General features: G+C 43.6%; 1 protein-coding gene across 1 annotated transcript in view; it reads left to right on the top strand.

Moving 5' to 3' along the window:
* The window catches only part of LOC308299197 (mediator of RNA polymerase II transcription subunit 13-like), a gene marked incomplete at both ends in the record, with an annotated part of 185741 nt that overhangs the window by 141702 nt on the left and 16072 nt on the right, over window positions 1-27967 (top strand). The window contains 16 exons of the mRNA XM_080742915.1: window positions 6847-6992; window positions 7661-7903; window positions 11287-11454; window positions 13168-13327; window positions 13467-13571; window positions 14482-15144; window positions 17110-17323; window positions 19111-19189; window positions 21273-21394; window positions 22063-22156; window positions 22648-22868; window positions 23354-23529; window positions 24115-25037; window positions 25664-25843; window positions 26595-26824; window positions 27577-27778. Coding sequence (XP_080599041.1) covers window positions 6847-6992; window positions 7661-7903; window positions 11287-11454; window positions 13168-13327; window positions 13467-13571; window positions 14482-15144; window positions 17110-17323; window positions 19111-19189; window positions 21273-21394; window positions 22063-22156; window positions 22648-22868; window positions 23354-23529; window positions 24115-25037; window positions 25664-25843; window positions 26595-26824; window positions 27577-27778 — 3926 coding nt within the window. The remainder of the gene's footprint in view (window positions 1-6846; window positions 6993-7660; window positions 7904-11286; window positions 11455-13167; window positions 13328-13466; window positions 13572-14481; window positions 15145-17109; window positions 17324-19110; window positions 19190-21272; window positions 21395-22062; window positions 22157-22647; window positions 22869-23353; window positions 23530-24114; window positions 25038-25663; window positions 25844-26594; window positions 26825-27576; window positions 27779-27967) is intronic.

The following is a 27967-nucleotide window of genomic DNA, read 5'->3' as shown; positions in this document are numbered from 1 at the left end:
TTATTAAGTATTGACGGTTCAAGTGGTTAAAATATCTGAAAACACAAATTGCCATGAATCCAAAACACACTGATGATTGTGCTGTCAAATGATGAAACTGTATGGAATCTATGAAAAGGTTGCGGGGGTCCCTGCTTCATCTCTCTCTCAACTAAGGGGTCCTTTAGCCTGAAAACGTTACGTCCCCTGATCTAAATGATCCCATTTGGCAGCGTTGTCATCATTGAGCTGCTCTGAATAATAAACACTTGAACCCAACGTGGGGGGGGGGGGGGGGGGGGGGGTTTCAACAAAAAAATAGCAGCTCTACAAGCTTTTTATTTTAAACATGCATGTACAAGTGGCCGTAGCACTGCCATTTATAAACATACCTTATTAACTGAGAACCAATGTCAATAGTCAATCAATCACCAACTACTAACACTAACTACAAGCTATTCAAGAGACAGAATTATGTTTTTTTTTATATATTTAAAGACAAATTATTTTTTTTCTTTTTCTAAAATAAAAATAAATTATAAATTATATATAATTGTTATAATTATAACATTTTTTTCCCCAACAATTTCGGGGACCCTCTGCAGTATCCCCGCCGACCCCCTAGGGGTCACGGACCCCCTGTTGAAGACCCCTGGTGTAGAGGTTGAGAAAAAAAAAAGGCCGTCCATGCCGACCTGAGTCAAATAAGTGTTACATTACTAAGTATAGAGGATTTAAGTGGTTAAGTATCGCACCTAGTTCTTTTCATGCACGGTGCCTCATCAGCGCACTAGACTTGCAGCTCACGTCCCTCCACACTACTGAAATATGAAAAGAATCAGCAAGCGTGCTACGGGATAGTCGTCTCACTCCAAAACATCGCAACGCCACACACTCAGAGGAGAAAGAGGCAGATAGATAGATAGATAGATAGATAGATAGATAGATAGATAGATAGATAGATAAATCAGGGGTCTTCAATGTTTTCAGGCCAAGGACCCCTTAGTCGAGGGAGATGAAGCAGGGACCCCCACAACCCATATAGTTTTATTATATGACAGCACAATCATCAGTGTATTTTGGATTCGTGTCAATTTGTGTTTTCAGATATTTTAACCACTTGACCCGTCAATACTTAATAAACTTGACCTTTCACTCTGTACTTAGTCTGCTCTTTTTCCCCTCTACACCAAACCACTTTGCCAAAAATAGCTGATCTACAAGCTCACAACGCCTGCTGCGAGGCTTTGTGAGCTTGTATATCTGCTATTTTTGGCTGAAGTTCTCAGAATATGGACGCTAGGGTTCAAGCGGTTATTAATACATAAAAAATCACACCCGTGTGAAGTGGAGCTGTGTGTGTGTGTGTGTGTGTGTGAGTGTGTGTGTGTGTGTGTGTGTGTGTGTGTGTGTGTGTGTGTGTGTGTGTGTGTGGATCATGTGTACCGTTTTTTGTGACATTTGAAGAAAATATGTAGGAAAAGGAGCAAAAAGTGTGTTTTGGAGAAAATTCAAGATGGCGGAAAATCTATCATGGCGCAAATGGGCGTGGCCTATATGGGGAGATGCGTCATGACCCAAGGAATCCAGGGAAAAAATATTTTTAATTTTCCGACCTACGGTTCAAGAGTTACAGGCCAAAACGTAAAGTGGGGTGTTATGGCGCCACCATGCGGCCAAATGACACAATTATTTTTTATTTAATCCTTGAAATCATTATGAACCTCCTCTCCAAGTCTTGAAACTGTAGCCCCTATGGTTTGCGAGAGACAAATAATTGAATGTGAGTTTTTGCGATTCCCATTATAAGTCAATGGGGAAAATTAATTCACTAATAAATTAATATCAATTAAACTATAGAACCTTTCTCTTAGAAAAGTAATAGCCCACGATTCCCGAGTAAGCCGGTCGATTTGACATATGGCGCGAGTGTGTGGTGGCAAAACTGTGGGACTAGTGGCGTGCCGAAGTTTAGGAAGTTCAGGCTACATACACACACACAGACAGACACACAGACAGACAGACAGACCCACACGGCCACGTATAGGGAGCCTGTGCTTCACACAGCTCCAAAAAGGAGGGGGAAAAAAGCTTCTATCACACAAAGATTTGGAGGAACCCCTGTAGTAACTCTGAGGACCCCCTAGGGGTCTTGCACCCCCTGTTGAAGACCCATGAGATAGATAGATAGATAGATAGATAGATAGATAGATAGATAGATGGATAGCACTTTATATGGCATATGATGTGGATGTTTATCTTGACTAAATCTCTTTTGAAGATACCTTATAGTCATGAAAGAAACAAACAACCACACTAACACTGTATTAATGTTGCTCTTCTGTTTCTAGCACCTTGAACTCCTGTCCAGTCATATACAGTAGTACGAGTGTAGTGTAGCACTATGAGCAGGCCACTACAGTGTCAGCAAACAAAGTTTGCTTTTCATTTGACCAGGGCAGAACTCTCTGTGTGTGTGTGTGTGTGTGTGTGTGTGTGTGTGTGTGTGTGTGTGTGTGTGTGTGTGTGTGTGTGTGTGTGTGTGTGTGTGTGTGTGTGTGTGTGTGTGTGTGTGTGTGTGCGCGCGCGTGCGTGCGTGCGTGCGTGCGTGCGTGCGTGCGTATGGTTGGCTGGGTTTGTACTCTGACTTTCAACAATTTCATACAGTAGTAGCTATCCTATAACTATTCTATAAAGACTTATCTTAGCGTATCTTCCCCAAAGGCACACCTAGCAGCTATATATAACTTCATATGGCCTCATGATGTAGCAAGGACGGGGTTGGACGGGAAAGACACTGAAAACCTTTTTTTTTTTTGCCGTAGAAATGTGAATTATTGAAATGATGGAGTAGAGTTATAGAGTAGGTCAGTGTAAGCTACTTTGCCTGAAATGTGTGTGCATGCTCACTCATGTGTGCGTGCGTGTTGCGTGCTGTACTGTATGCACGTCTCTGCGCGTGTATATGTATGTGTGTCAGTGTGAAAGAGCGATAAAGAGTGTACATGTATGCCTGTGTGTGTGTGTGTGTGTGTGTAAGCATAATGTGGTGCATGTGTGTTTCTGTAGTTGCAGTCAGAGTGCAGTGGTGGAAACTAGCTACAGTACAAGTACATTAATTCAAGTACTTTACTGTACTTATGTATAATTTTTAGGTATTTTTGAGCGCTGCTAACCGCTCCTACATCTGGCTTTGTCTGTTTTTCATGTGTACATTATGTGTATGTCCCACTCATTGGCCAAGCTTCACTGGACGCTTAATGAAATGAACTCATGAAAAGCACCCCTCACTTCACACTGGGTGTGATTTTTACTTTACTGGAGTATTTCCCATACTTTTACTTCTACTCCATTACATCTCAGAGGCAACTATTGTACTTGCCCTGAGCTACATCTGTGCAAAATTTTGCACTTTTAGACTGATTAGCACGAGAAAAAAAACCCTAAGGCCTCCGACTAACATGAATACTCACCCATACGTGTATTGTTTTCTGAGGCCATTTCTAGCCCACAGAATGTTTTTTGTGCAAAACAAATGCCTGCAATGGATTCAGCATCATGACAAACCCCTAGTTAGACCCCTCAGATCCTCCTTAAATACCCAGAAAAAAAATATTTTTCTGGGTATTTTCCTCCTGGGTGGATTTCTTGTGTTTCAGGCATTAAGGGGTTAATAATAAAAAATGCTCAATGGATATCACTGGTCATCATCTTGAATCCTTAAGAGGTGACCCCAAGCTACAAGAATCAGTTGAGAAAAAAACTTTTACAGGCGAATCCACGTTCACCCCCACGGCTCCCGGACTAGTACACTTCGGCTGTATAAGTAGCTGATCAACAAGCTCTCAACATGCCGCAATACAACACATTGTCGAGATCATCTATTTTCAGATGATTTGTATACATTTTCAAATCTTGAAACTCTTCATAATGAGTACTTTTGCTTTTGGTACTGTGAGTAGTATTTTGATGCCAATGCTTTTGTACTATTACTGAAGTTAATTTTGAATACCAGACTTTTACTTGTAACTGTGTATGTCTACATTGTGGTATTTTTTAATTACTTTTCCATCTCTGTGTGTGCGCGTGTTGATGTGCTTGTCTGTAACACTGGAACGGCCTGCTGTGTTTTTCTTGGGGACCATCAAGAATGTTTGTTTATGTTTAGACAGAGAAACCTCCCTCCTCCCTGCGCCTCAGTGCCGTCAGCGCCATCTGCTGGCACGCGGCGGCCTCGCCTGCAGGATGATATCATTTAGCCCCCTCCCCTGGCGCTGTGTTTAATTCTGCCCATGTGTGGCTGGTGGAATTGGTCACTGTATTGAATTTGATGATCCATTATGGCTCAAACACAAGCTCCGTTTCCTCGGGGCAAGGAGAGGATATTACACGGGCAGCGGGGAAATCACACAGAGATTACAGTACCTGCTGACTTTATTGTCAGCCTGTTATACATAAAGCAAGGCAGTAAGAGGCTTTATAGATTAAAAATGTACATCAATGCAGCAATCTGGCTAGTTAATGACGTCCAGCCCACCAGGCGATGTATAGATTGCAATAATGGCCCTGTGATTACCCCTATGTGTTGAGAAGTGCACAGTGAGCTACAGTATGTCTCGGATTTGTAATAAAGAGTGTGCTGCTTACAGTATCTAAACATGATGCCACCATGATCCATCAAATCCAAATGAGGATTTATACCTGCAATAAGAGGGCTACAGTATATGGAAAATGACTAAAATGATCAATGTATGTAAAGCTTATGAAGGAAGGCTTTTTAGTTAGAATGATCCTCAGAAGGGCTGTCACAATTATTACATAATAGTCTAATCGCAATTATTTGACATAATCGTGATGATTTTTCATAATCGTCATAATCGTTTCCATGTTGAAAAATGTTCCGATAAGTAAAAAAAATTGTGGAAATAGCAGATCTACAAGCTCACTTGTAGATCGGCTATTTCCACTATCAATGTTCTTTTTTAAGTATAAAGTCGTCAAATATGTCAGTAATTTCTTTGTATTTTTAGGTTATGTGTCATATCTACCATTTGCAACTTCAAAAGCCTACAAGCCAAACAGAAATGTAATTTTCAACGACAAAAACACAATTAAATCGTTATTAGCAATTATTTGAGTGACAATTAATCGTCATGTAAAATGTCATATTCGTGACAGCCCTAATCCTCAGTAAGATCTCTCCGCTATATGAGGAGAAAAGCCTTGTACGTTTAATTAATTTACAGTAGCACTTGCACTTTACAGGCACATCATGTATTGCCATGTGATATGTTGAATAAAGATTTCTACCGCCAAATGTGTACAGAATGCATAAGAAATCAATGCCGTGTGCATGCTCTGAATTTCACAGCATGCACACTCGTAACTGACAGTAAACATTTATTAATACATAATGTAGTTACAGGTGTATCCTGGGATATTTGATGGCCATACATTTGTAGCTTCATAAAATGTCAGACTGCCATGTCTTTTTTTTTTACAGGATCGCTTAAAAACTCTATTACAGTTTGTCTAGATAGCCTGTTATAGCACTGGTTCTAAATGTGGGGTCTGGGGATCCCCAGGGGTCCTTGAGGGGGTTCAAGGGGGTCCCCAGCTAAATGAGATGATGGTTAGCAACCAAGTGGACGCTTACGTGTCTCTAACTCTGTATAAATAGAACCAAATGGACCCTTATAGAGCATGTCCATTTGGTTTTGTGCAGTGCATCTTGCGTCTTCTCAGGAAATAGCTTGCTTCAACAGCTTTGTTTACGCTGGTCTAGAAGTCTAGCATGTAACTCCCCAACCGCTGCTCGTAGAGACACACGAGAGACCTTGATGGATCCGTCTCGGCGAGGCGAGGCGGACGCGGTGGTCTGACGGCCCGATCCGCGGCGAAAAGCGGCCGAAAAAAGCAGACGCGACCGCGGTTTGCTATACTGCTACAGGCCACTAGTTGAGCAACTTACACAGTATAGCTTTAAGTACCAGCTCTTATGCCTTAACTTAAAGGCCTGTCCACACTGTCTCCGACCACGAAACTTTTCTTCGGAAAGGTCCGGTTCAACTACAAAATGACGTCACTGGCATCCATCCCTCCCTTCTTTTCCCTGTCTCCTCCATATTGTCCATCTGTCCCCGTAGTCATCCTGAGTCACTATAATAATATATTTTTTTAACTCAAGTCTCCATGGTGTGACTAATCAATAGAAAAAAAGTCATTCTGGGGGTGAACTACTCCTTTAAGCTGTCTTGGTCGATATGTATACCTTGCATGTCGATATATTTGCCCAGCCTTAGATAAAACCTCTCCAATAACATCCTATACTGCAGGGTTCCCCAATAGGCGGCCCGCGGGCCATTTGCGGCCCGCGGGGGGCTACTATGTGGCCCCCACCAACCCCAGTAATAATCGTGGTATAAGAGCAGCAACAACACTAGTATATCGTCATTGTTGGGTGGAAACCCCCATCTCAAAATGTGTACGTTCTTTCACAAAGTAAAGCCCTGCTTCATCATACGAGGCCGTCACACAAAACTAGTGAAAACAGCCGATCTACAAGCACACAACGCCTCGCACCGCGAGGCGTTGTGTGCTTGTAGATCGGCTGTTTTCACTAGTTTAAATGCTTTTAAAATGATAAATGCAAAACGAACGGTTTTGGACATACAAGATTTTCACCCGACAACGACGATATCTGACCTGTCACTGGAGTAGCGGGAACACCACCGTCGCCCCCTGCAATGTTGTGGCCCTCGGCTTGGTACCCTAGACATGATTCGGCCCTTGGGGAAAACTAATCGGGGAACCCTGCTATACTGGGTGGATGGGTAATTAACACAGTGTTCTTTCTCCTCTCCACAGTGAGCATCTGTCATGTGCTTTCACCTTCTTCCTCCATGGGGAGAGCAATGTGTGTACCAGTGTGGAGATCGTCCAACACCAGCCAGCCTATCACATCACCGAGGACCACATCCGCCTTGCACAGACCTCCACTACACCAGTACAAGGTGAGGAAGCAGAAACATTCAATTCGACCACTTAAACCCTCTTCTAGTCTTAGAGGACCACACTTAACCCGGTAGAACCGGAAAGCATCTGTGTCATTTTAGATTTTAGCTCACGATAAAAAAAGCTGATCCACGAGCTCGTAGCAAAATACATTTTGTGCAAATCTTTGAATACTGTATTTGTTTTTTTATGCGACATATATTTGTTTTTTTAAGTATATATCATGCGAGTGCTATTTTAGCAAGTAAATATGCCAGCCTTGGCATCAAAAGTATTTTTTCGAGTAAATGAAGTCCAAAGATTTCAAGATCCATTGCTTTCTATGGAAGCGCAGCACTTTGCGTGCACGTGCACGTGCACGTGAACGTGCGATGTAAACAAATCGCGGACTGAACCAGTGCCAGATAGATAGCCCGGACCGCAAGGTAAGAGTGCCAGCTTTACTGTATATACAGTATATATCGCGCGTATACGCGGGATCAGCACTCCGGACCCCGTTTAATATTTCATGAGTATACGTGCGATCGGCATTAGATGAGTTAAAATCTGTGCTATACTAGTGTACACTGTATCTGAATCTGTTTGCTTGTCTGTCCATCTGTCCGCCATCCATCTATCCCTCCCTTCTTCTCCCTGTCTCGTCCATATTGTCCATCTGTCCCCGTAGTCATCCTGAGTCCCTATGGCCTCAGTGGCACTCTGACAGGTCAGGCTTATAAGATGAGCGACCCGGCGGTTCGAAAGCTGATGGAGGAGTGGAGTTACTTCTATCCCATGGTGCTTCGCCAGAAAGAGGGAAACACGGAGAAGGAGAAGGAGAAGGAGAAGGAGAAGGAGAAAGAGAAGGAGAAAGAAGATGGTGGGCAGGCCTACGACACTCACTGTCACGTGGCGGTGGAGGTCATTGTAGGTATGGAAAGACTGGAATGTGCTTCTTGACGCTGAAACGGGAAAAGTATCTGTTTTTGCTAGGGGTGTAACGATACAGTAACTGAATGGAAAAATCGATTATAATCTGCAATGATCTACTATATCGTTATGCAAAAGCATATATATCATAGCGTTTTGGCTTTGTATCGTATCGTTATCGTTTACAATGCAGATGATCAGTATCGAATCGTTTTGCAGTGCAAATAATTGATTGTATGGAAATTTTCAATTTTAAATCATTGAATCGAATCGTATCGCCATGAATGAACCAATATCGCCCATGTATCGTGATAGGTATCGTTGTTAAAATGTATCGTTACACCCCTAGTTTTTACACAACCCTGCTTTTGCACAGTAAAAAGTCCTCACTCTCAATGTATTCCTTTGTACACTCTCAGAGGATATTACTGTCTGCTGGTATTATAAGCCATTTTCCTAGGATCTATGAATGGTAACACTTCAACATAATCTGCCGCTTCTAGGAAATATTAATCTCCAAATGCTTATTCATGAAAACATTACGCAATTAGACTCAAAACCAAAGCGCTTCATGTTATTAAGCATTAGACGAATTGAAGTGACTTTCTTTAGCAGAAAAAAAACAGAAGAACGTAATTAAGGATCCAAGATACACTGTGACATTTTTAAAAAGCCTTTATTCCAGCATGGCTTAGTTAAAGATTAAAAATCAAATCCTGTGGATCTCCGACTTTATGTGGCCAGCTTGTAGTGTCAGTCGTTTGGCGTCAGTCAACTGTAACAGACTGCAACATGTATGACTGGACCTTTGACTTAAGATGAAATAATACTAAAGAAAATGTGAGGAGGTACAAAGTTAGCTTAATGGCAGCATAAGAAATTAGATGCAGATCGATCCAGCAGTCTGCAAGATTAGCAGCGGACAATCACACAGACCAAACCTCTTATGGATGGACGGCTAGCCTCCTACAGAGCGACACCGCAAGAACATGCAAGGTGGCCGGCGCGTTTCAGCTCGACAAGCCTTCATCAGGGGTTCACTCTTTATGTTATTCTCTCTGCCCGCCTCAGTACTGTGGTGGAAATTCTCAAAGGACTAGATACTCAACGTGTATCAAGGAGAAGACAAACTCAGAACAAGTTGAAAGTCAAGTGTATAAAAGAAGTTTAATCCAAGCTGATCATCATCAGGGTCAGAAGCGAAAGTGGCAAATGACAGCTAGCACAAATGAACAATCCTTTTTATTATCTCAAGGTAGAACATAGGTGGGAAAGCATCCTGGGTGAAAATGATAGATGTGGCATGGTGTCAGCAAAGGTCATAAGTAATGCCCATCAATACGGAAGGAGTGAAGACAGACCCGGGGGAATGACAGGATATCACGGGTTACCTATCGTTTCATCTGAGATACGGCTAGGGGTTTCACCAAGCCTTGGCGACTCCGGGGGTAATTAAAAAGACAATGTTTTGTTTTTCTTTTGGGAAAGCTACAGTTGATCTATAGGGGAGATACAGATAAGGCATTTCTCCGGTGACCGCTACCAACCCCTGCTTTCAGTGTCTAGATTAACCCTATGTTGACACAATATACTATATTTTGCCAGTACAGTACCTAATAAAAGCACGCTGAAAGTCCTTTCAGCTTAAGAACACCCAGAGAACACATTGGATTCTGGTGGTGATTCTACACGGTGGGGAGAGCAAACCGCAAGGAAAAACAACTCCACATTGATTAGCCCTCAGTCTGCATTGTAGGCTCTCAGGCAGTCTGAGATCCAGGTAATTGTGGATGCGATGCTATTGAAGTGTGCTTCAGCTGCAGTGTTCTTCAGAGGCCTCTGACGCCTCTCGGGGGGGGGGGGGGGGGGGGGGGGGGGTAAAGGAGGGGATGAGTGGATCAGAGGGAAAGGAGAGCCGTAGAGAAGACAGGAGCAGAGGAGACGGAGAGGTGAGGCCCACGGGAGAGCTACACACAGCTCTGTGTAATCAGATCTCATCGACTGTCTGACCCCGGCGCATTGATTTGACCTGATTGAAATCAAAGCCTAATAGTAGCGGTGCCTTTTACACCTCGAGAAGAAAGCCTACAGTACTGCACTGTACACACACGTGCTATATAGCCTGAGGCGCGGGGAACGATAGCGGGGCGAGTGTGTGAAGAGGCGTTTGAGAGGGTGTTTCATCTGAATAACGAGCTGATAAGCGTGTGAGTATGTCCCGTGGATAAGAAGTCGGGCCATTACAGCGAACGTACTAGGAGGTTATGTTCTTTTACAGCCCCGGAAAAAGAAAACAACAACCGTGCACCGTTGTTGACACTGGAAGTGTACAAACGTAACCAAATGAACCCTGAGGATTTTACTGTGTGACCGAATAAATAAGAGAGCGCTCAGGCCAGGCCACTTTAATAATTAGAATGATATGAATTAACACTTAAGTTGCAATGATTTTTTCTCTTCAATGTCCCGCGATGCCATGGTCTCCATAGACTTCCATGTAATTTATAGTGCACGGATCGTGCACGCCCATGCCTAGATGATGCACCACGTGTGTGCACACTGTTCACAGCTTTCAAACAAAAAAATCCTCTTGGAAATCCGTTCAGGCATTCATGATTTATTAGCCATTATGTTTTCTTCAGATGTAAACAAACATGGCTGCCATGTTTGAAAGAATGGGTTGGTATGGGGGTTAAACATGCAATTTCGCGATCGCGATCATGCCTAATACATTTCTGGAGGTCAAAAAAAGAAAATGGGAAAAAAAATGAAAAAAAATCTTCAAAAACGGCCCAAACTCGGGAAACTCGGGGTTGGCACCAGATGTGTTAATACTGTATTTAACAGTGGTTCTCTAAGTGTATTTCAAGGACTCTCTAGGTTCCTTTATGTGGGTCTAAATCGGCCCTTACTAACTTTACTTAACTTAACTTTGACAGTGTACAAATGGTTTCCAAAAGTTCCATTTGTACACAGTACAAATTTGAGGGGAGACCTTCAAATTTCTAAGTTTTAGAACCACTGCTGTATTACATTTACAATTGATGCATGCAAACTGTACGTGCAGTATATCGTCGTTGTCGGGTGGAAACCTCATATCTCCAAGTTTCGAATTTGTACCTTCTTTCGCAAAGTAAAGCCCTGCTTCATCATACAAGGCCGTCCGTCGCACAAAAGTAGTGAAAACAGCAGATCTACAAGCTCACAACGCCTCGCAACGCGTTGTAGATCGGCTGTTTTCACTAGTTCGAATAATTTTAAAAATGATAAATGCAAAACCAACGGTTTTGGACATACAAGGTTTTCACCCGACAACGACGATATGCTCTGACTGTTATACTACTACCTGCCTTTTCATGATTATTTTTCTTTGATTCTTGTCAGGCGGGGTGAGGATGACCTACCCAGCAGCCTTCGTGCTGATCGCCCAGGGGGACCTGCCTGTCCAACAGCCCCCGCCAGCGCCTGGAGCTCAGAGCGTCAGTAGAGACTCGCACCACTGCAGCGGTGTGCCCCTCACCCCCCCCACCTCGCCTGAACAACCCTGCTCAGGTACCAACTCACATGCTGTACATCAGCGGTTCCCAAACTTTTCAGGTCGAGACCCAAAAGAGAGATTAGACATTCGCCCCGGGACCCAAACTAGTGAAAAGCAGATCTACAGTACAAGCTTGTAGATTGGCTGTTTTCACTACTTCTTTAAAGGTGATCCACCATGCATTTAAAAAGTATTTATGTCATATTGTTTATGTCCCAAAAACGTTTTTCAAAAGGTTTGAGGCTAAATTACCACTCCTGAATAGAGAGCCTCTCTCATTTTTGAATGGCTCTCAGAGCATTTCAGCTGCAGTACCACCTTTGGCCTGAACTTTTTTTTTTTTTTTTTAAGATTTTTTTTTAGATTTTTTATTTTTTTATGATGACGTCACAATCGGCAGCTGACGTCACAATCGGCAGCAAATCTGGACAGCCTGTTTTGAGAACCCGTGGGATACTTTTAACCTTCTCCTTCTCAAAACCAGAGAAAGACACAACGGTCAGAAATGGGACTTTGTGAGGATAGAAGGTGCTAGTGGGACCCCAAAAAAAGGTTTTAAAATAGGAAAAGTGAAATTTCATGGTGTATCACTTTTAGCATTTGTGTTCTAATTTATGGAATGAAGATTTTTCTTTGATTTCTTCGTGAAATTATTGAAAAATAATTGCATTTAGTCTTAAATTCATGAAAAAAAAATGCTTTTTTTTGGGTAATGTTTTTTCTTTTTTGAAAATATTTTGAATAATAATAATTAAAAAACTAAATGTAGGAAACAAAAAACAAAGGGTCCAATAAAACAGTGTAGAGAAAGAATGTCATCATCATTCTCTCTCTCTCTCTCTCTCTCTCTCTCTCTCTCGTGCACACACACACACACACACACACACACACACACACACACACACACACACACACACACACACACACACACACACACACACACACACACACACAATCAGGCTGTAGTGGCAGCAGTATTGCATCATGCATACAATATAATTAAAATAGAACAGACTTCACATTCAAGTCGCTATATTTGTTCAACAATGTATTAATGAAACAATTACTGCTATTGTACTCATGATTGCAAAGATTGCTATGAGATCTTGAACAAACGCACTATAATTTGGAGTGTAAAAACAATCCGCTGAGAAAGTAGGCCTTGATGAATGATTTGGGTTTATAGCGCAGTGAAGCTGTTTAGCAAACCTCCTAGTTTCTTGATCAACATTAATTAAGCTCCCTAAATTAACTTGAAACCAATTAAGACTACTGACACAAACTGCCAACAAATCAAGTAGGGAAAACACAGCAGATCTAAACAAGCTTGTAGCTGCTTGCTCGCTGTTTGCCTGTAGTTGTCAGTGCTGTTTGCATATATGCTAAATTAATTTTCACAGAAATATAATTGTCCACTAATCTATTTCAGTTTGGGAAAGCAAGACTAGGCAAACTAAATTTAACCGATTAAACCATAATTTGCCGTAAACTGAATATCTTCTTCGCCTCTTTCTTATACAATTTGACAATTTAGCCAATTTTGACCAGTTTGTATTGTATAGTTTGTTGACTATTTTTGATGCAGTAATTTTCTTTTTTTTTTTTTTTTTTTTTTTTTATTAAAAAGGTCATAAAAATCCTTAAATTGTCACTTCAACCCACACACAAACTCACAGCTTGAGAACCACTGTACTAACTGGCATCTACTGCGTTCTCTGTCATTTCAGCGGACAGTGGCTTTGTGACCTCAGCCTCCAGTGTCCCCATCACACATGACAACAACATGGGGGCCACCAACCTCAGCCCAAAGCACTCGGAGAAGAAACTGACTAATCAGCTGATCCATCAAGCCTGGAGGCAGAGCTATCTAAGCCAGCCTCAACACAAGTAAGATCACTCACATCATTCAGGCTCGTTTATATGACTCGCTATTACATCTTTTGCACTTACAGTATGAATGGATGGCATTATTGCCGTTAATGTGCGGTGACATGATTAACGCCCCGGCGTGCCTGTTTGCTCCCAGATGGAGGCAGCCCAGCAGCGCGCTGCCTAAGAAGGATGTCCCCAACGGTGTGACCACGTGGGACTTTAGCAACCCAGGAACAAGAGCCCCCTGCAGCTGCTCCAGGTTGGCAGACAGGGAGTAGTGTTCCCCACTGTACGCCCCCCAGACGTTTAGTGCAGGGATTATCAACGCTTACCATTTCAAGGATCCCCGGTTTGATATGCATGAGGACCAAGGACCCCCATTTGAAATTATTTTGGTTTTGGGACCCTAATCTACTGTGAAATCCTCTGTATTTATTTAACTATATGAGAGTGTATAAATGGAACCTGATGGACTCTTACGGGTCCATTTGTTTCCATTTGTACATCCTGAGAGTTACAGACCCGTTAGGGTTCATTTGGACTAGTGGTAACTGATGTTGAGAACCAGTGGTTTAGCACAACAGCAGGGCTCCTGGATAGACACACTTACGCTTTCACACTTTTGTTTCGAGAAAATATATTTCGAAATTAGAATCCTGCTGCCCACAGTTAGTCTAGACGACATGCAGAATATTTCCAAGTTGAAATTTGCATATTGCTGAAAAAGAATAATTGTACATGTACAGCAACAAGTTAAAAGGAAAAAGAAAATCTGGTTAAAAAAGGATACATACATAAAAGTCTAAACACAAAAAACAGCATTCATGAAAGTGTACGATTAATTGATGAGAGAAGAGTTCATTTGGAATGTGAATGCGGTACATGCAAGGTCAGCTCTGTTGTTTTCAACTCTAGTTTTTAGCACATTGGACAGACATTCGGAGACACTTGTTACTATGGATATTGAAGCAAGAGGTGCATTTAAGCAGTTAATGTTTTGTTAAGAGGGGGGAAAACGCTGACTCGCAACACACAGACTGTTTTGCTTGTGTGCGACATTAAATAATTTATCACAAGTAAGTCAACTTGCACATGACCTTGAAAGAGACTCCATCAGACTCTGCTGCAGTACATAATGTATTGTTGTTTTTTGCATGGTTGTATTGCAGGTTAAAACAGCAGAAGCAGAACCCAACCACCACCACCTCCACCTCTGTCAACACTCCAAACGGCTCCGGTGCCTCTCAGTCTTCTGGAGTCTCCATATATCCTCCCTCCTTGCCAAAGCACAAGACCAGTGACAAGTCGGAAAAGTCCGACAAACAGTCCAAGAGGCCCGTCATGACTCCCTTCCACCACCGCCTGTGCATCAGCCAGGAGCCGTGCATGGAACAGGAATCCTCCGGAGGACCCCAACTGGGGGGTCTTGGGGCTCTGGAAGCACCCTTGGAGTCCCTTCATGCCATGCCCAACTGCAAGTACCCCAAACCCCTGTCAGCAGATAGGAAAGCTTCGGAGTCCCTCCTGCATTCCCCTGTCTCCCCGCTGCCCCCCACACTCAGCCCACATCCCCGGGTGCAGGACCCAGACGTCTTGGATCCCCCCGTGGAGATGCCTCAGTGTCCAGACGCAGTTTCTGGATTGGGGGCGATGCCCAGTGAGACTGCACTTTATTCAGCTTCACTGGCTCCCAGGGAGAGCGGGAGCAGCTGGTGGAGAGGCTTCAGGACCCCCAGAACCGATAAGGCTGACTTCAGACCCGGAGAACTTCCCATTGATAGATTAGGGGAAGTGAAGATGGAGATAGGCCCAGAGGGAGCTGCACTAAAAAGGTGAGGAGAGATAGACATCGGACAGGGACATGTTTCTGGAAAAGGGCCCGGGGGACCATAAAAGTAGACGTGTAGAGGTGGTAGAAGAAAGAATCTCATGTTCTTATCTCTTTTGTAAATATTATCTATACATTAACTTGTTGTCAATTAAAAAATAGTATTCTTCAGTTTCCTGAGATTTAAAGCATCAAATTCTACTTATTTGGGGAACACGCTATAGGAAATTGTCATAATTGGTATGGTATTGCACAATATTAGAGAATTCATAGATCCAGTTAGTAAAGGAATAAAATATTTAGTGTTGAGAGGATATACTTTGTCTCTTTTTATTACATAAGGATAACAAATGCAAAATTAAGTAGGTAAGTAATGCATTGTTTATACAGTATCCAGTACATATGTACACTAGCACTTTTATATACCAAGGTTACAAAGTGCTTCACAATGACATTCCAACAATTATATCACGTAGCATCAAGGCAGCCAGGATAAAGACAGAATATGACTATGAATATGATACAAATGAACAGAGCAGTATGAAAAGCACGATGATATGCAAAGGGTGGGGGATATCTTGCGGACTACTAAATCATTCATCAACAAGAGCAGACACTTGTTTTAACCCATTTAGGCCTAGAATTATTGAATGCTTTAACCAGTGAAAAATAGCAGATATACAAGCTCGCAGCGCAGCGAGTGCCGCGCTGCGAGCTTGTAGATCTGCTATTTTTGAAAAAGTCGTGAAAATGTGTGCAAATCTTTGAATATATGTATTTTCAAAGCGAACGTTTGTAACTCAAATTTTGCTTCTGGGTGGTCCCTGGAACTAAATATTTTGAGATGGGGGTCCGTGGCCAAATAAATATCATTTTTGGGGGTCCTTCACATGAAAAGGTTTGAGAACCACTGACATAGTAGTCTCTCAAGAACAGAATGAGCTCCAGTTCAAGTTAAAATTACCTTTTCTTTGACGATGGCTGGCCAGATTGCTGACATAGAAACATGGGTTTATCAAAAAATCTTAGAAGGAATCAAAAGACACTTATAGAATCGGGTCAAAATTCTAATTTTCACGACTTTTCAAAAATAGCAGATCTACAAGCTCGCAGCGCGGCACTCGGTGCCGCGCTGTGAGCTTGTATATCTGCTATTTTTCAATAGTTAAAGCATAAAATAATGATACACAATATAGTGTACCCTGTTCTGAATGGGTTAATGTGCTTAGAGCACTAAATATTATATTATATTTGCCCTTGATATGAAAATGTTTGAGAGCCGCCGCCGCCTCGGCTCAGACAGCCTGCTTCTGCACCACGCACTGATTGCACGTGCAGGGGCGTCACAAAGGGGGGCAAAGTGGGACTGAGTTACTAGGGCCCCCCAGGTGGAGGGGCCTCAATTATTTTAATACGTTGGCTATTGAAAAATAGCAGATCTACAAGCTCACAGCGCGGCACCGAGTGCCGCGCTGCGAGCTTGTAGAACTGCTATTTTTTTTAAAAGTCATGAAAATGTGTGCAAATCTTTGAATATATGTATTTTTTAAGCGAACATTTGTAACTCAAATTTTGCTTCTGCGGGGTCCCTGGAACTAAATATTTTGAGATGGGGGTCCGTGGCCAAATACATATCATTTTGGGGGTCCTTCACATGAAAAGGTTTGAGCACCACTGACATAGATAGGTTTTTCAAAGACTTTTTCAAAGACTTTTTCAAGATTTTTCAAAAATAGCAGATCTACAAGCTCGCAGTGTGAGCCTGTATATCTGCTATTTTTCAATAGTTAAAGCACAAAATAATGTGTAATAATGCATTCCAATCTAAACAGGTTAAACCCCCTCCCCCTATGAAGAAGAAGAACGTTTATGGGGGGCCCGCAGTGAATCCTTGTACCCCAGGGCACAGAATTTGGTGCGGTAGACACCCCTTGTTCATGTGTCTTTATTTTATGTCCCTCTCCTACAGACTATACACGCAGACGCAAAAGCGATTCAAGCTCTCAGAGGAGAGGATCAGGGAGCACATCCATGCCCTGGGCCTTCTCGAGCAGCCTGGGGCGGAGGGCTTGCGGGAGCCCGGGGACGACCCCTACGACTTCAAGGAGGGAGACATCGAATACACCTTCTCCACGTCGAAGAGGCTCAAGGTCCTGGGCCGAGACCCCAGCAAGAAGACCAAGGTAAAGCAAATGAACTGAGTACGTTTACTAAAGCAGTGGTCCTCGACCTTTTCAGGCCGCGACCCCCAAAATAATCACATTTTAACTGGGGCGCACTAAGAGTTGAGGCATTACATTTTGTATGACACTAGAGGTTCGCGGCCCTTCGGGCCGCTCACATCTAGAGTCCACGCCCGCTTCTTTACTAAAAAACTTTTTTTTTTCAAAAAAAAAAACTTTTTTGAAAAAAAAAAAGGAAAAAAAAAAAAGGAAAAAAAAAAAAAGAAAATTAAAAAAAATTTTTTTTGGGGGGGAACTATTGTGGCGGAACTATTGTGCCGCAGCGCACGTTTCCGGTCGGACATATTTGACCGCCGGACGCACTGGAGAGAAGTGACTGTTATGCCTCTGCTATTTCTCTGCCCTCACTGTGGAGGCAGCAGCAGCAGCACGCACATGCAAACACAGTGGTGTCAAATTTCACTCCACTTACTGCGACGCCCCCCTCTGTTGAAATTGGATCCGCCGGTCCCATAGCTGGGAATGAGCCAATGGAGGGCTGTCACCATGGCGACGGGGGGCGAATGATAGCGTTAGGGGCGGTATTCCTTACGTCCTAGACGACTACCTATGAGTTGAAGTCGATGTAAAGGGGGCGTGAATGGGCTTGGAAGTGGGATGCGGCAATAGGAGGAATGTAATAATAGATTCCTTACGTCCTAGACGACTACCTATGAGTTGAAGTCGATGTAAAGGGGGCGTGAATGGGCTTGGAAGTGGGATGCGGCAATAGGAGGAATGTAATAATAGATGGTTCTATTGTGAAAATAGCAGATCTACATGCTCACACGTTGTGAGCATGTAGATCTGCTATTTTCACAATTTCTGCCTCTAATATTTGACAATTTGGCCAATGTTTAATTTGTCACTTTAGAGTTATTAAAAAGTCCTTAAATTGTCACTTCAGAAATGTGCAAATACCCTCTATACATTTAAACTTTATACTGGTGTGTTTACTGTTGAGTGAGAAAACAACGTTGCACATGAAGTTAATCATCTGGGGACCCTCCAAAATAATTTGGTGACCCCCCTGGGGGTCCCGACCCACAGGTTGAGAACCACTGTACTAAAGTACTCTACTTAAAGGAGTAGTTCACCCCCAAAATGACTTTTTTTTCCTATTGATTACTCATGCCATAGAGACTTGAGTTAAATAATAATGTGTTGTATGTGTCGCATTCCTAAGTCAAAAATGTGATTATAAATTTACCCCCATTGATTCTGGATGAGGACCCAAATGAATGGCAGTGGATGGGGGAAACCGTCAGGGTTCTTTAAAAAATATATATATTATTGTCTGCGACAAAAAACTAAAAGAAAATATTATTGAACTCAAGTCTCCATGGCATGAGCAATCAATAGGGAAAAAAAGTACAATTCAAATATTAGAGGCAGAAATTGTGAAAATAGACGATCTAGCATGTAGATCTGCTATTTTCACAATAGAACCATGTTATACAACATGTAATGCCTCAACTCTTAGTGCTCGTCATGGTGGGGGGTGGGGGGGTCCCCCAGTTAAAATATGATTATTTGGGGGGTAGCGGCCTGAAAAGGTTGAGGACCACTGTAGTAAAGTACTCTACTTAAAGGAGTAGTTCTCTTTTTCCTATTGATTATTCATGCCATGGAGACTTGAGTTCAATAACATGCTGAATTATTCCCTCTGCCTTTCTTCACAGGTGTTGTTTTGGTATACATTGTGAATTATAACTGAAGATGTTCTTTTCTTCTAACGTATCTATCAGGGTGAAGATATAACCAGCAATGGTGCACTGAATGATGGGAAAGATGCCATGTCCATTTTCAGCTCGGCACCCAAAATAGGTTAGGCATGAAATGTCAAGAAATGTCATCATGTCCATTACCCAGGGTAGTGTGTGTGTGTGTGTGTGTGTGTGTGTGTGTGTGTGTGTGTGTGTGTGTGTGTGTGTGTGTGTGTGTGTGTGTGTGTGTGTGTGTGTGTGTGTGTGTGTGTGTGTGTGTGTGTGTGTGTGCCTGTGTGTGTGTGTGTGGAATCACATGTTGAGAGCCCATGTTGTAGAAACACTATTCCCCCCCTCCCCCCACAGCCTTCTAGGGCAGGGGTCTTCAACAGGGGGTCTGAGACCCCTAGGGGATCCTCAGAGTTACGACAGGGGGGCCTCCACATCTTTGTGTGATAGGTTCATGTTTTTTTTATTAACCACTTGCACCCTAGCATCACTATTCTTAGTGGAACATTAGCCAAAAATCTGATCTACAGTACAAGCCCACAACGCCTCATGCTGCGAGGCGTTGTGAGCTTGTAGGTCGGCTATTTTTGGCAAAGAGGTTTGGTGTACAGGGAAAAGAAGAGCAGACTAAGTATTGACGGGTCAAGTTGTTAAATAAAAAATACACATGGATCCAACATACACTGACGATAGTGCTGTCAAACAAGTCTAAGCGGTCTAAGAAATCGATGAACAATTCTATACAATATGTAGTGGGGATACCGGCTTCATATCTCAGCTAAGGGGTCCTTGGTCTGAAAATGTCCCCTGTTCTAGGGCACCCTGGCCACAATATGACTTCCGGTTGGTTCTAGCGGAAGTGGCGGAAGTGCTGTGTTTAACGGAAGTTACGTCATGCATTGTAGTATTCCGGTGAAATTCTCACGGCGGAAGTTGAACGGCCTCTGCCTGATGTTGTCACCAGGCTTTTGTCTTCGCAGATGAGTAAGCCTGGCTACGCGAGGCTAGTTCTAGGGTCCTGATGGCTGCAACCTGCGACCCTCTGGATAGGCTACCCTGCTTAGCAGAGATAAGCGCATCGCAGAGCTCTGCTCTCTAGTTAATAATCAAATCAGCTGAGTGGCCTGCTGGAACTGCCCCTCCACCCCTCTGACCAATCACACTCTGCAAACACCAAACTATGCAGTGACGAGTGCCCTCTCATCTCATTCTTGATAGGTCCTTTTAGATTTAAGCATTGTCTGTTCGACGTGCTGTGAAGCACGTCACCTCGTCACATTTTTTTGAAAAACTCTTGAAAGTGTTTTAAGAAAACCTTTTTTGGCCAAATACGTGCAATTTTGACATAAAAAGGTTTTAAATACCACTGATTTAGAAGAGTTTTTTTGGAGCTGTGTGAAGCACAGGCTCCCTATACGTGGCCGTGTGGGTCTGTCTGTCTGTGTGTGTGTCTGTATGTAGCCTGAACTTCCTAAACTTCGGCACGCTACTAGTCCCACAGTTTTGCCACCACACACTCGCGCCATATGTCAAATCGACCGGCTTACTCGGGAATAGTGGGCTAGTAACTTGCTAAGAGAAAGGTTCAATAGTTTAATTGATATTAATTTATTAGTGAATTAATTTTCCCCATTGACTTATAATGGGAATCGCAAAAACTCACATTCAATTATTTGTCTCTCGCAAACCATAGGGGCTAGAGTTTCAAGACTTGGAGAGGAGGTTCATAATGATTTCAAGGATTAAATAAAAAATAATTGTGTCATTTGGCCGCATGGTGGCGCCATAACACCCCACTTTACGTTTTGGCCTGTAACTCTTGAACCGTAGGTCGGAAAATTAAAAATATTTTTTCCCTGGATTCCTTGGGTCATGACGCATCTCCCCATATAGGCCACGCCCATTTGCGCCATGATAAATTTTCCGCCATCTGGAATTTTCTCCAAAACACACTTTTTGCTCCTTTTCCTACATATTTTCTTCAAATGTCACAAAAATCGGTACACATGATCCACACACACACACACACACACACACACACACACACACACACACACACACACACACACACACACACACAGCTCCACTTCACACGGGTGTGATTTTTTAGAATCTGCCTCAAGTCTTACTGGGTTGATGAGTATGGTATATCATTTTGTCAGTGTTCTAAACATTATTTTGTACCTGTGTTACAGATGAGGCAGCTCAAGATGAAGGAGCGACCAAAGCCAACCCTTCTCTGACCAGAGAGAGAGACCTGGTCGTCAACATCTCTGACCTGGATAACATTTTTGATGAGGATGAAGAGGAATTAGGGGTGAGACAACAGCAAGCATAGTTGCACGTGGTCTCACTCTGGTCTCATAGTATGCAGATAATCATACACATATCGTCGTTGTCGGGTTAGGGTTAGGGTTGTATGTCCAAAACCGTTCGTTTTATCAATGTACTAAACTAGTGAAAACAGCCGATCTACAAGCACGGTGCGAGGCGTTGTGTGCTTGCAGATCGGCTGTTTTCACTACTTTTGTGCAACGGCCTTGTATGATGAAGCAGGGCTTTACTTTGCGAAAAAAACATACAAATTTGAAACTTGGAGATATGAGGTTTCTGCCCGACAGTGACGATATGTGACCCAATTTCGACTCCTCTAGCATGTTTTCCATTTTTCCACACAAGATGCTGGGCAGATATTAATCATATAGACTATTTTAAGGAAAGCCCCCATTCTTAAATGCTCCTACTCACAATTATTTCATCTGATGATGTTGGTGTTGATGTTGTTAGTGTGAGAGCACATGTATCTGTTTCTATTTCGACATGTAACTTGCCTCTAGTAGTGTGTAACATTTTTTTAAATGATTCTCTTTGGGTACAGATGCAGTTTTTTCTTATATGATAGTGTTATTCCCATGAAGCATAATGTTCTAGTCATCTATGAATGCATTGTGTGCTTAAATAATGATGATTGGATGTGATTCTCAGACCACCTACCCCAACCAGCACTCTACCAAGACTCCAGTGTCAGAAGACCGTCCGCTAGGGAAAGAGGGGAGAGTGGCAGTACCTTATCCTTCAAGTGAGTTCACTTTAACTAATAAGTACACAGTGTAACCACATACAGCAGGCAGGAGTCATCAACATGTCCGTCCACGGACAAATGTGTCTGTGGCAAATAAAACGATTCTTATTTTCAGACCTGCTATGGTCATTCAGGGCTATCTCTTTATGTGTTTCTGGTAATATTATTGTCTTCTAATTGTGTATACAATGCAAGCCAGCATGTCACTGACCTCTGACAGCAGGCCATTATAGACAACATCTTGGGAAATTCCTTACAAATGGCAAAAGCAGCAAATCTACAAGCTGACAACTTGTCACATTGTAACACGTAGTGAGCTTGTGGCCTGGCTATTTTTGCTATTTTGAACACAGCAACGTATACAGGACTAAAATGTACATCCAGTGCAAAAGGCTTTTTGGAGCTTGGAATAGCCACTACAAGTTATGTCTCCCCACCCCTAATCTCCTCCTTTCTCCCTGTCTCTCTCCACCCCTCTCTCCTTTCAGCAGTAGCAGACCTCCAGCGCATGTTCCCAACCCCTCCGTCTCTAGAGCAGCACCCAGCTTTCTCACCCATCATGACGTATCGGGACACCCCCAGCCAGGAGCCTCCTGCGCCCACCGGTGTGTCGGAACACCAGCTGTACCACTTGGCATCGAACCAGTTCACTGAACACAGGATGGAGATGGAGGAATGTCTGGCCAGCCCAAGACCTGAAGACACAAAGGTGAGGTGGATGTGTGGTCACCGTGACTACTAACATGTAGTATTGTCAGTGATTCAGCCACAGTGGCACATCTGATAGCTGTACCAACTCACTCTGACAATATATGGATGTACACTAATAATGTATAGTCTGTTACTTACTTAGTAATAGTATAGTCAGTTATAGTTACTTAGTTACAGGTACAGGTAGTTAGGTACTTGTCTTGGTTATTAGTAGGTAGCTATCACTAGAGGTAGTCAAGTCAGTTACTAGTTACAGGTAGTTTTGTTTCATTTGAAGATTGTAACATTAGTAGGCTGCAGTAATATCTTACTAATATTAATATGATCTACCAGGGTTTCCAATGGTTTATTAACTAAGTCATTAATCATTATGTCTTTCTAAATATTTCCAAATATATTATCATGTCACCTCAGAGAAGAATAATCAAACTTTCCCTGAGTACAAAAAAATCTCAATTCTCTACGTCTCTGCCCTATCTCCAGCCACACATGGGCTCCTCCATGTTTGGCCCACTGTGCAATCTGCCTAGCCAGTGTCTGCCGCCGCTCAAGATCCCAGAGCAGTGCTACTACCGTCCTTCCTGGGCCCTCCTACCCAAAATGGACCACTTCTCCTCGGTCATGCACCTCCAAGCGCCTTTCATCAAGGATGGATACACGTGAGTGTCGCTTGTGGTATTTGCTAATCCTTTGTGACCGAGAAACGTAGGCTTTAACTAATATTTTATGCTTTAGCTTTTAAAAAATAGCAGCTCACAGCGCAGCACTCTGTGCCACACTGCGAGCTTGTAGATCTGCTATTTTTGAAAAATCATGACAATTTGTGCCAGTCTTTGAAACTATTGACCAGATTCTATAAAAAGTCCTTCTAAATCCTTCTAAGGTTTTTGAAAAACTCATGTTTCTATCATCAGTGCTTCTCATACTTTTTCATGTCAAGGACTCCCAAAACTATATGTATACTATATGTAGACCCCATCTCAAAATATGTTGTTCCAGGGACCCCCAGAAGCAGAGATTTGAGTTACAAAAGTTTGCTTTGAAAAATATATATTCAAAATCTGCTATTTTTCAATAGCCAAAGTATCAAATAATGGTTAAAGTGGTTAAAGTGTTCCAGGTCTTAAAGGGTAAAAATAAGATGTTCTACTCAAAGTTTGTATGACGCTTTTATGACTTGACCTTCTGACTATCATTTCTTGTGTGTCTTCTCTCTTGTGGGTCTGTATGCGTCTATCCCTCAGTAATGTCCCCAGTGTCAACACCCTGGACCAGGAATACGCCCAGATGAGTGCCAACACCGCGTCAGTGGGCACCACGGTTGGCATCCTCCCGTCTCCCGCCACCCCTCGCTTCTCCGTGCCAACCCCGCGAACCCCTCGCACCCCGCGGGGCATCACAGCAGGCTCTGGGCAGGGCTCGGTGAAGCAGGACGGCACTGAACTCAGCTCTCCGGCCTCGACCCCTTCCACCAGCCTGCCTCTCAGCTCGGTGGACCCCCTCGCCCGGCCGGGACCGCCGCTCCCGGAGGCCCACAGCCTCTACGCGGCCCTCCTCCTCTCCGACTCCGTTCTCAATGTCTTTAAGGACCGCAACTTCGACAGCTGCTGCATCTGTGCCTGCAATATGAACGTCAAAGGAGCAGACGTGGGCGTTTACATCCCCGACTCCACCTGCGAGGATCAGTACCGCTGCATGTGCGGCTTCAGCGCTATCGTCAACCGGCGGCTGGCCCACGGCACGGGGCTCTTCTTGGAGGACGAGCTGGACATCTTCGGACGGGGCTCCGAGGTGGGCAGGGCGGCCGAGAGGAGGCTGGCTCTGTGCCAGCGTGACCCGCCCATGGGTGACCCAAAGGCCAAGCGACCACAGGATGGACCCCCCGTCCCTCCTTCGGTCATGGTCCTCCTTCAGGAACAGTGCTCCCAGCCCATCTCGTCCTTGGCGTCGCTTCACCTCCCCCCGCCGTGTTTCTACCACGGCCACAAGGGGGCGCTGCTTCAGAGCTGGATGGCTGACAAGCAGTGGGCCGATGGGAGCGACGCCTGTGTGGAGTGTTATAATGCTCTGGAACAGGGGCTCCAGTATGTGGACAACCCTGCTGGAGGGAAGGTCGATGCAGCCGTGGTGAGGAGCACTGCGCTTCACTCCTGGCCTCACACTAATGGTAAGGAGACGTGATTCATGGCAAATGTTGTGCGATGGTGTCGTGTGCCGAAAATAGCAGGTTCTAAAAGCTCACAATGTGGCGCATTGAGATGTGTTGTGAGCTTGTAGATCTGCTATTCTTGGCACAGGACACCGTCGTACGACCAAGTACTCTATAAACCAGGCTTTAGATATTAGACTTGGGTATAGAAATACGTATTAAATGGTATTTATTTATCTATATGACATTAAATTTAACATTCCATTGAGATTGTGATAGCGTTGAGTATAGATTTTTAGGGCATTCGTAATCACTCACTTCAATAAAAATACGATGAAAGAGCATGTTTACTCATGATCATTTCTAACATAAAATGTTTCCTGATATTCCAGTATTTCTTTTCATTGATTTGGGCTTAAAATGTTATGTCTTTCTGTTAGTTATGGCCTGTTGCGTGACGTCAAGACTGTGTATTGATGTGTTTTACGTGGGGGTTTGTGTGTTTTGTCGACGTGTGTGGGCTGTCGTGTGCTTGCAACTGTGCAATGCATGCTTTGTGTGTGTGTGTGTGTGTGTGTGTGCGTGTGCGTGTGCGTGTGCGCGTGCGCGCGTGTGTGTGTGTGTGTGTTCCTCTCTCTCTGCAGTGATGGACATGAGCATGCTGTCGTCGCAGGACGTGGTGCGCATGCTGCTGTCGCTGCAGCCCTTCCTGCAGGACGCCATCCAGAAGAAGAGAACAGGGAGGACATGGGACAACATCCAGCACGTGCAGGGACCACTCACATGGCAGCAGTTCCACAAGATGGCAGGGAGAGGCTCGTACGGTGAGTCATCTCTCATCGGGTTCATTCTACGACCTTGGTCCAAAGCATAGACTGTAAAACTATATGGACGGTGGGAACCCATTGGTTTCTATGCTGCGAAAATTATGCTTTTTTTTTGCCCTTGTATGGGTGTTTAATGTGGGTACCAGGAATGCTATTGGCTGCCAGCGGTCACGTGCAACCGCAGGGATATACAGTATGGGACATTGTCTTGAGCTTGCCGAAAATAAATCACACAAAGAAGAACCATCACAAACCTATGATCACAAGCCCCTCCTACAGCATATTATAATTAAAAATGTTGCTGAACCAATGGAAAAATTGGGATATTGGTATGGTATTTAAAGCAATGGGTACAGTGGGTTTGTTAGCGCTGTTTTTTTTTGCCATCCAAGCCCATTCAATGAATTTAGATTTCCCTAGATGTATGTGTAGGCAGAGATCTGTGAGGTTGTCTAGGCAAGTAAGGAAAGGATCATTAAAATAAGATACAAAAAACATATAAAATTGAAGATTGGAGTCCGCCTGGCCATCTGCAATTGAGCTGACAGTGTTTGCTTAAAATATGAACTATTCATAGATACTGTATAAATATAGAAGTGATACTGTACACTGGAGCTTGACATTAATGCAGCACTGGGCATATGAATATGTATTCAAGTTGACACCGGTGGCATGATATTAAAGTGGCCAATCTTATTAGACTGCGGCCCACTAACCACGTCCTATTTCTCACCTCTCTTTCTTCAAGGTTCGGAGGAGTCTCCAGAGCCCCTTCCCATCCCGCCACTGTTGCTGGGTTATGACCGTGAGCGTGACTTCATGGCTCTGTCCCCCTTCGCCTTGCCCTTCTGGGAGAAGCTGCTGCTGGAGCCGTACGGTGGCCAGAGGGATGTGGCCTATCTGGTGCTCTGTCCCAACTGTCCCTCTCTGCTGGCGGGGGCCAAGTCCTTCTTCCAGGAGCTAAGCGCCGTCTATGAGGTATTATGCTTCATTTATGCCTGTGATCCTCAAACTTTTTCATTTCAAGGACACCTACTTGGATATATGCATTAGGCCACGGACCACCATTTGATAAATTCTTTCTTTTACATCTCTGGGACTCCAATCTACATAGTAAAATCCAAAGAGTTGAAAATAGTTTATTCAACTCTGACAGCGTACAAATTTGGATTCCATTAGTATGCTCTCTTAAGGGCTTTGCACACAGGCACGTTTTTCAACCATTGCGTTTTTTTCGTTTGCTGCAATGCATTAAAACACATTGGATTTGGTGTGCAAGGCTGCGCGGAATGCACACTGCGGATCCGAAAAGGAGTCATACAAGGAGTCAATGAGTTTTTACCGTATGCGACAAGACGCACGAAACGAACTGGATTAGATCGGGAAAAAAACGCACTGCCGCAGCCAATTCAGAGCCGGTGTGCATGAGGTCATAGAGAATCATTGTTTTCTTTAAAAAATGAAATCGTCCATTTTTTCCGTGCAAAGAAAACGCATCTCTGTGCAAAGCCCTTTAGAGTTACAGACACATACCGGTCTATTAGGACCCCTGGAGTTTCCCAGACCCAGTGAATTACCTTTTATTTTATTTATTTATTTTGGTGGAACATTTATATATTCCACCAAAAAATTGCAAATAAATCTTCCTGACTCAAACGTCCCCAGTTACAGCAGGAATATGTGAACTCTGGCTTGTGTGTGTGTGTGTGTTTTTTTTTGGCCACTTGCAGACGTGTCGTCTGGGGAAGCACCGTCCTCTGGCCAAGGTGTCCAGGGACGGGCTGGTCCACGTGGGGGAGGTGGAGGACGCCGACTCGCTGGAGGCGGAGCAGCATGTGGACCAGTGGTTCACGGGACCCTGGGCCGGACAGCAGCACACAGATAACCTCAACAAACTCAAACTCTATGCTTACACCTGCAGGCAGCAGCTAGGTGAGACACTGGTACTATCTGGAATCTGGGTTATGGAAATTAGTTAAAAAAAAAGTGTATACATTTTTAATGATCTGCACGCTACACAGTGCAAGGGTAATTTTATACCATTCTACTGTATTATACTGTATCGTCGTTGTCGGTGGAAACCTTGTATGTCCAAAACCTTCCCTTTTTTGGTTATTATTT

This window comes from Nannobrachium achirus (assembly GCF_963921795.1).
Source record: "Nannobrachium achirus genome assembly, chromosome: 15".
Taxonomy (NCBI): domain Eukaryota; kingdom Metazoa; phylum Chordata; class Actinopteri; order Myctophiformes; family Myctophidae; genus Nannobrachium; species Nannobrachium achirus.
This window is presented reverse-complemented; position numbering and strand designations above follow the sequence as displayed.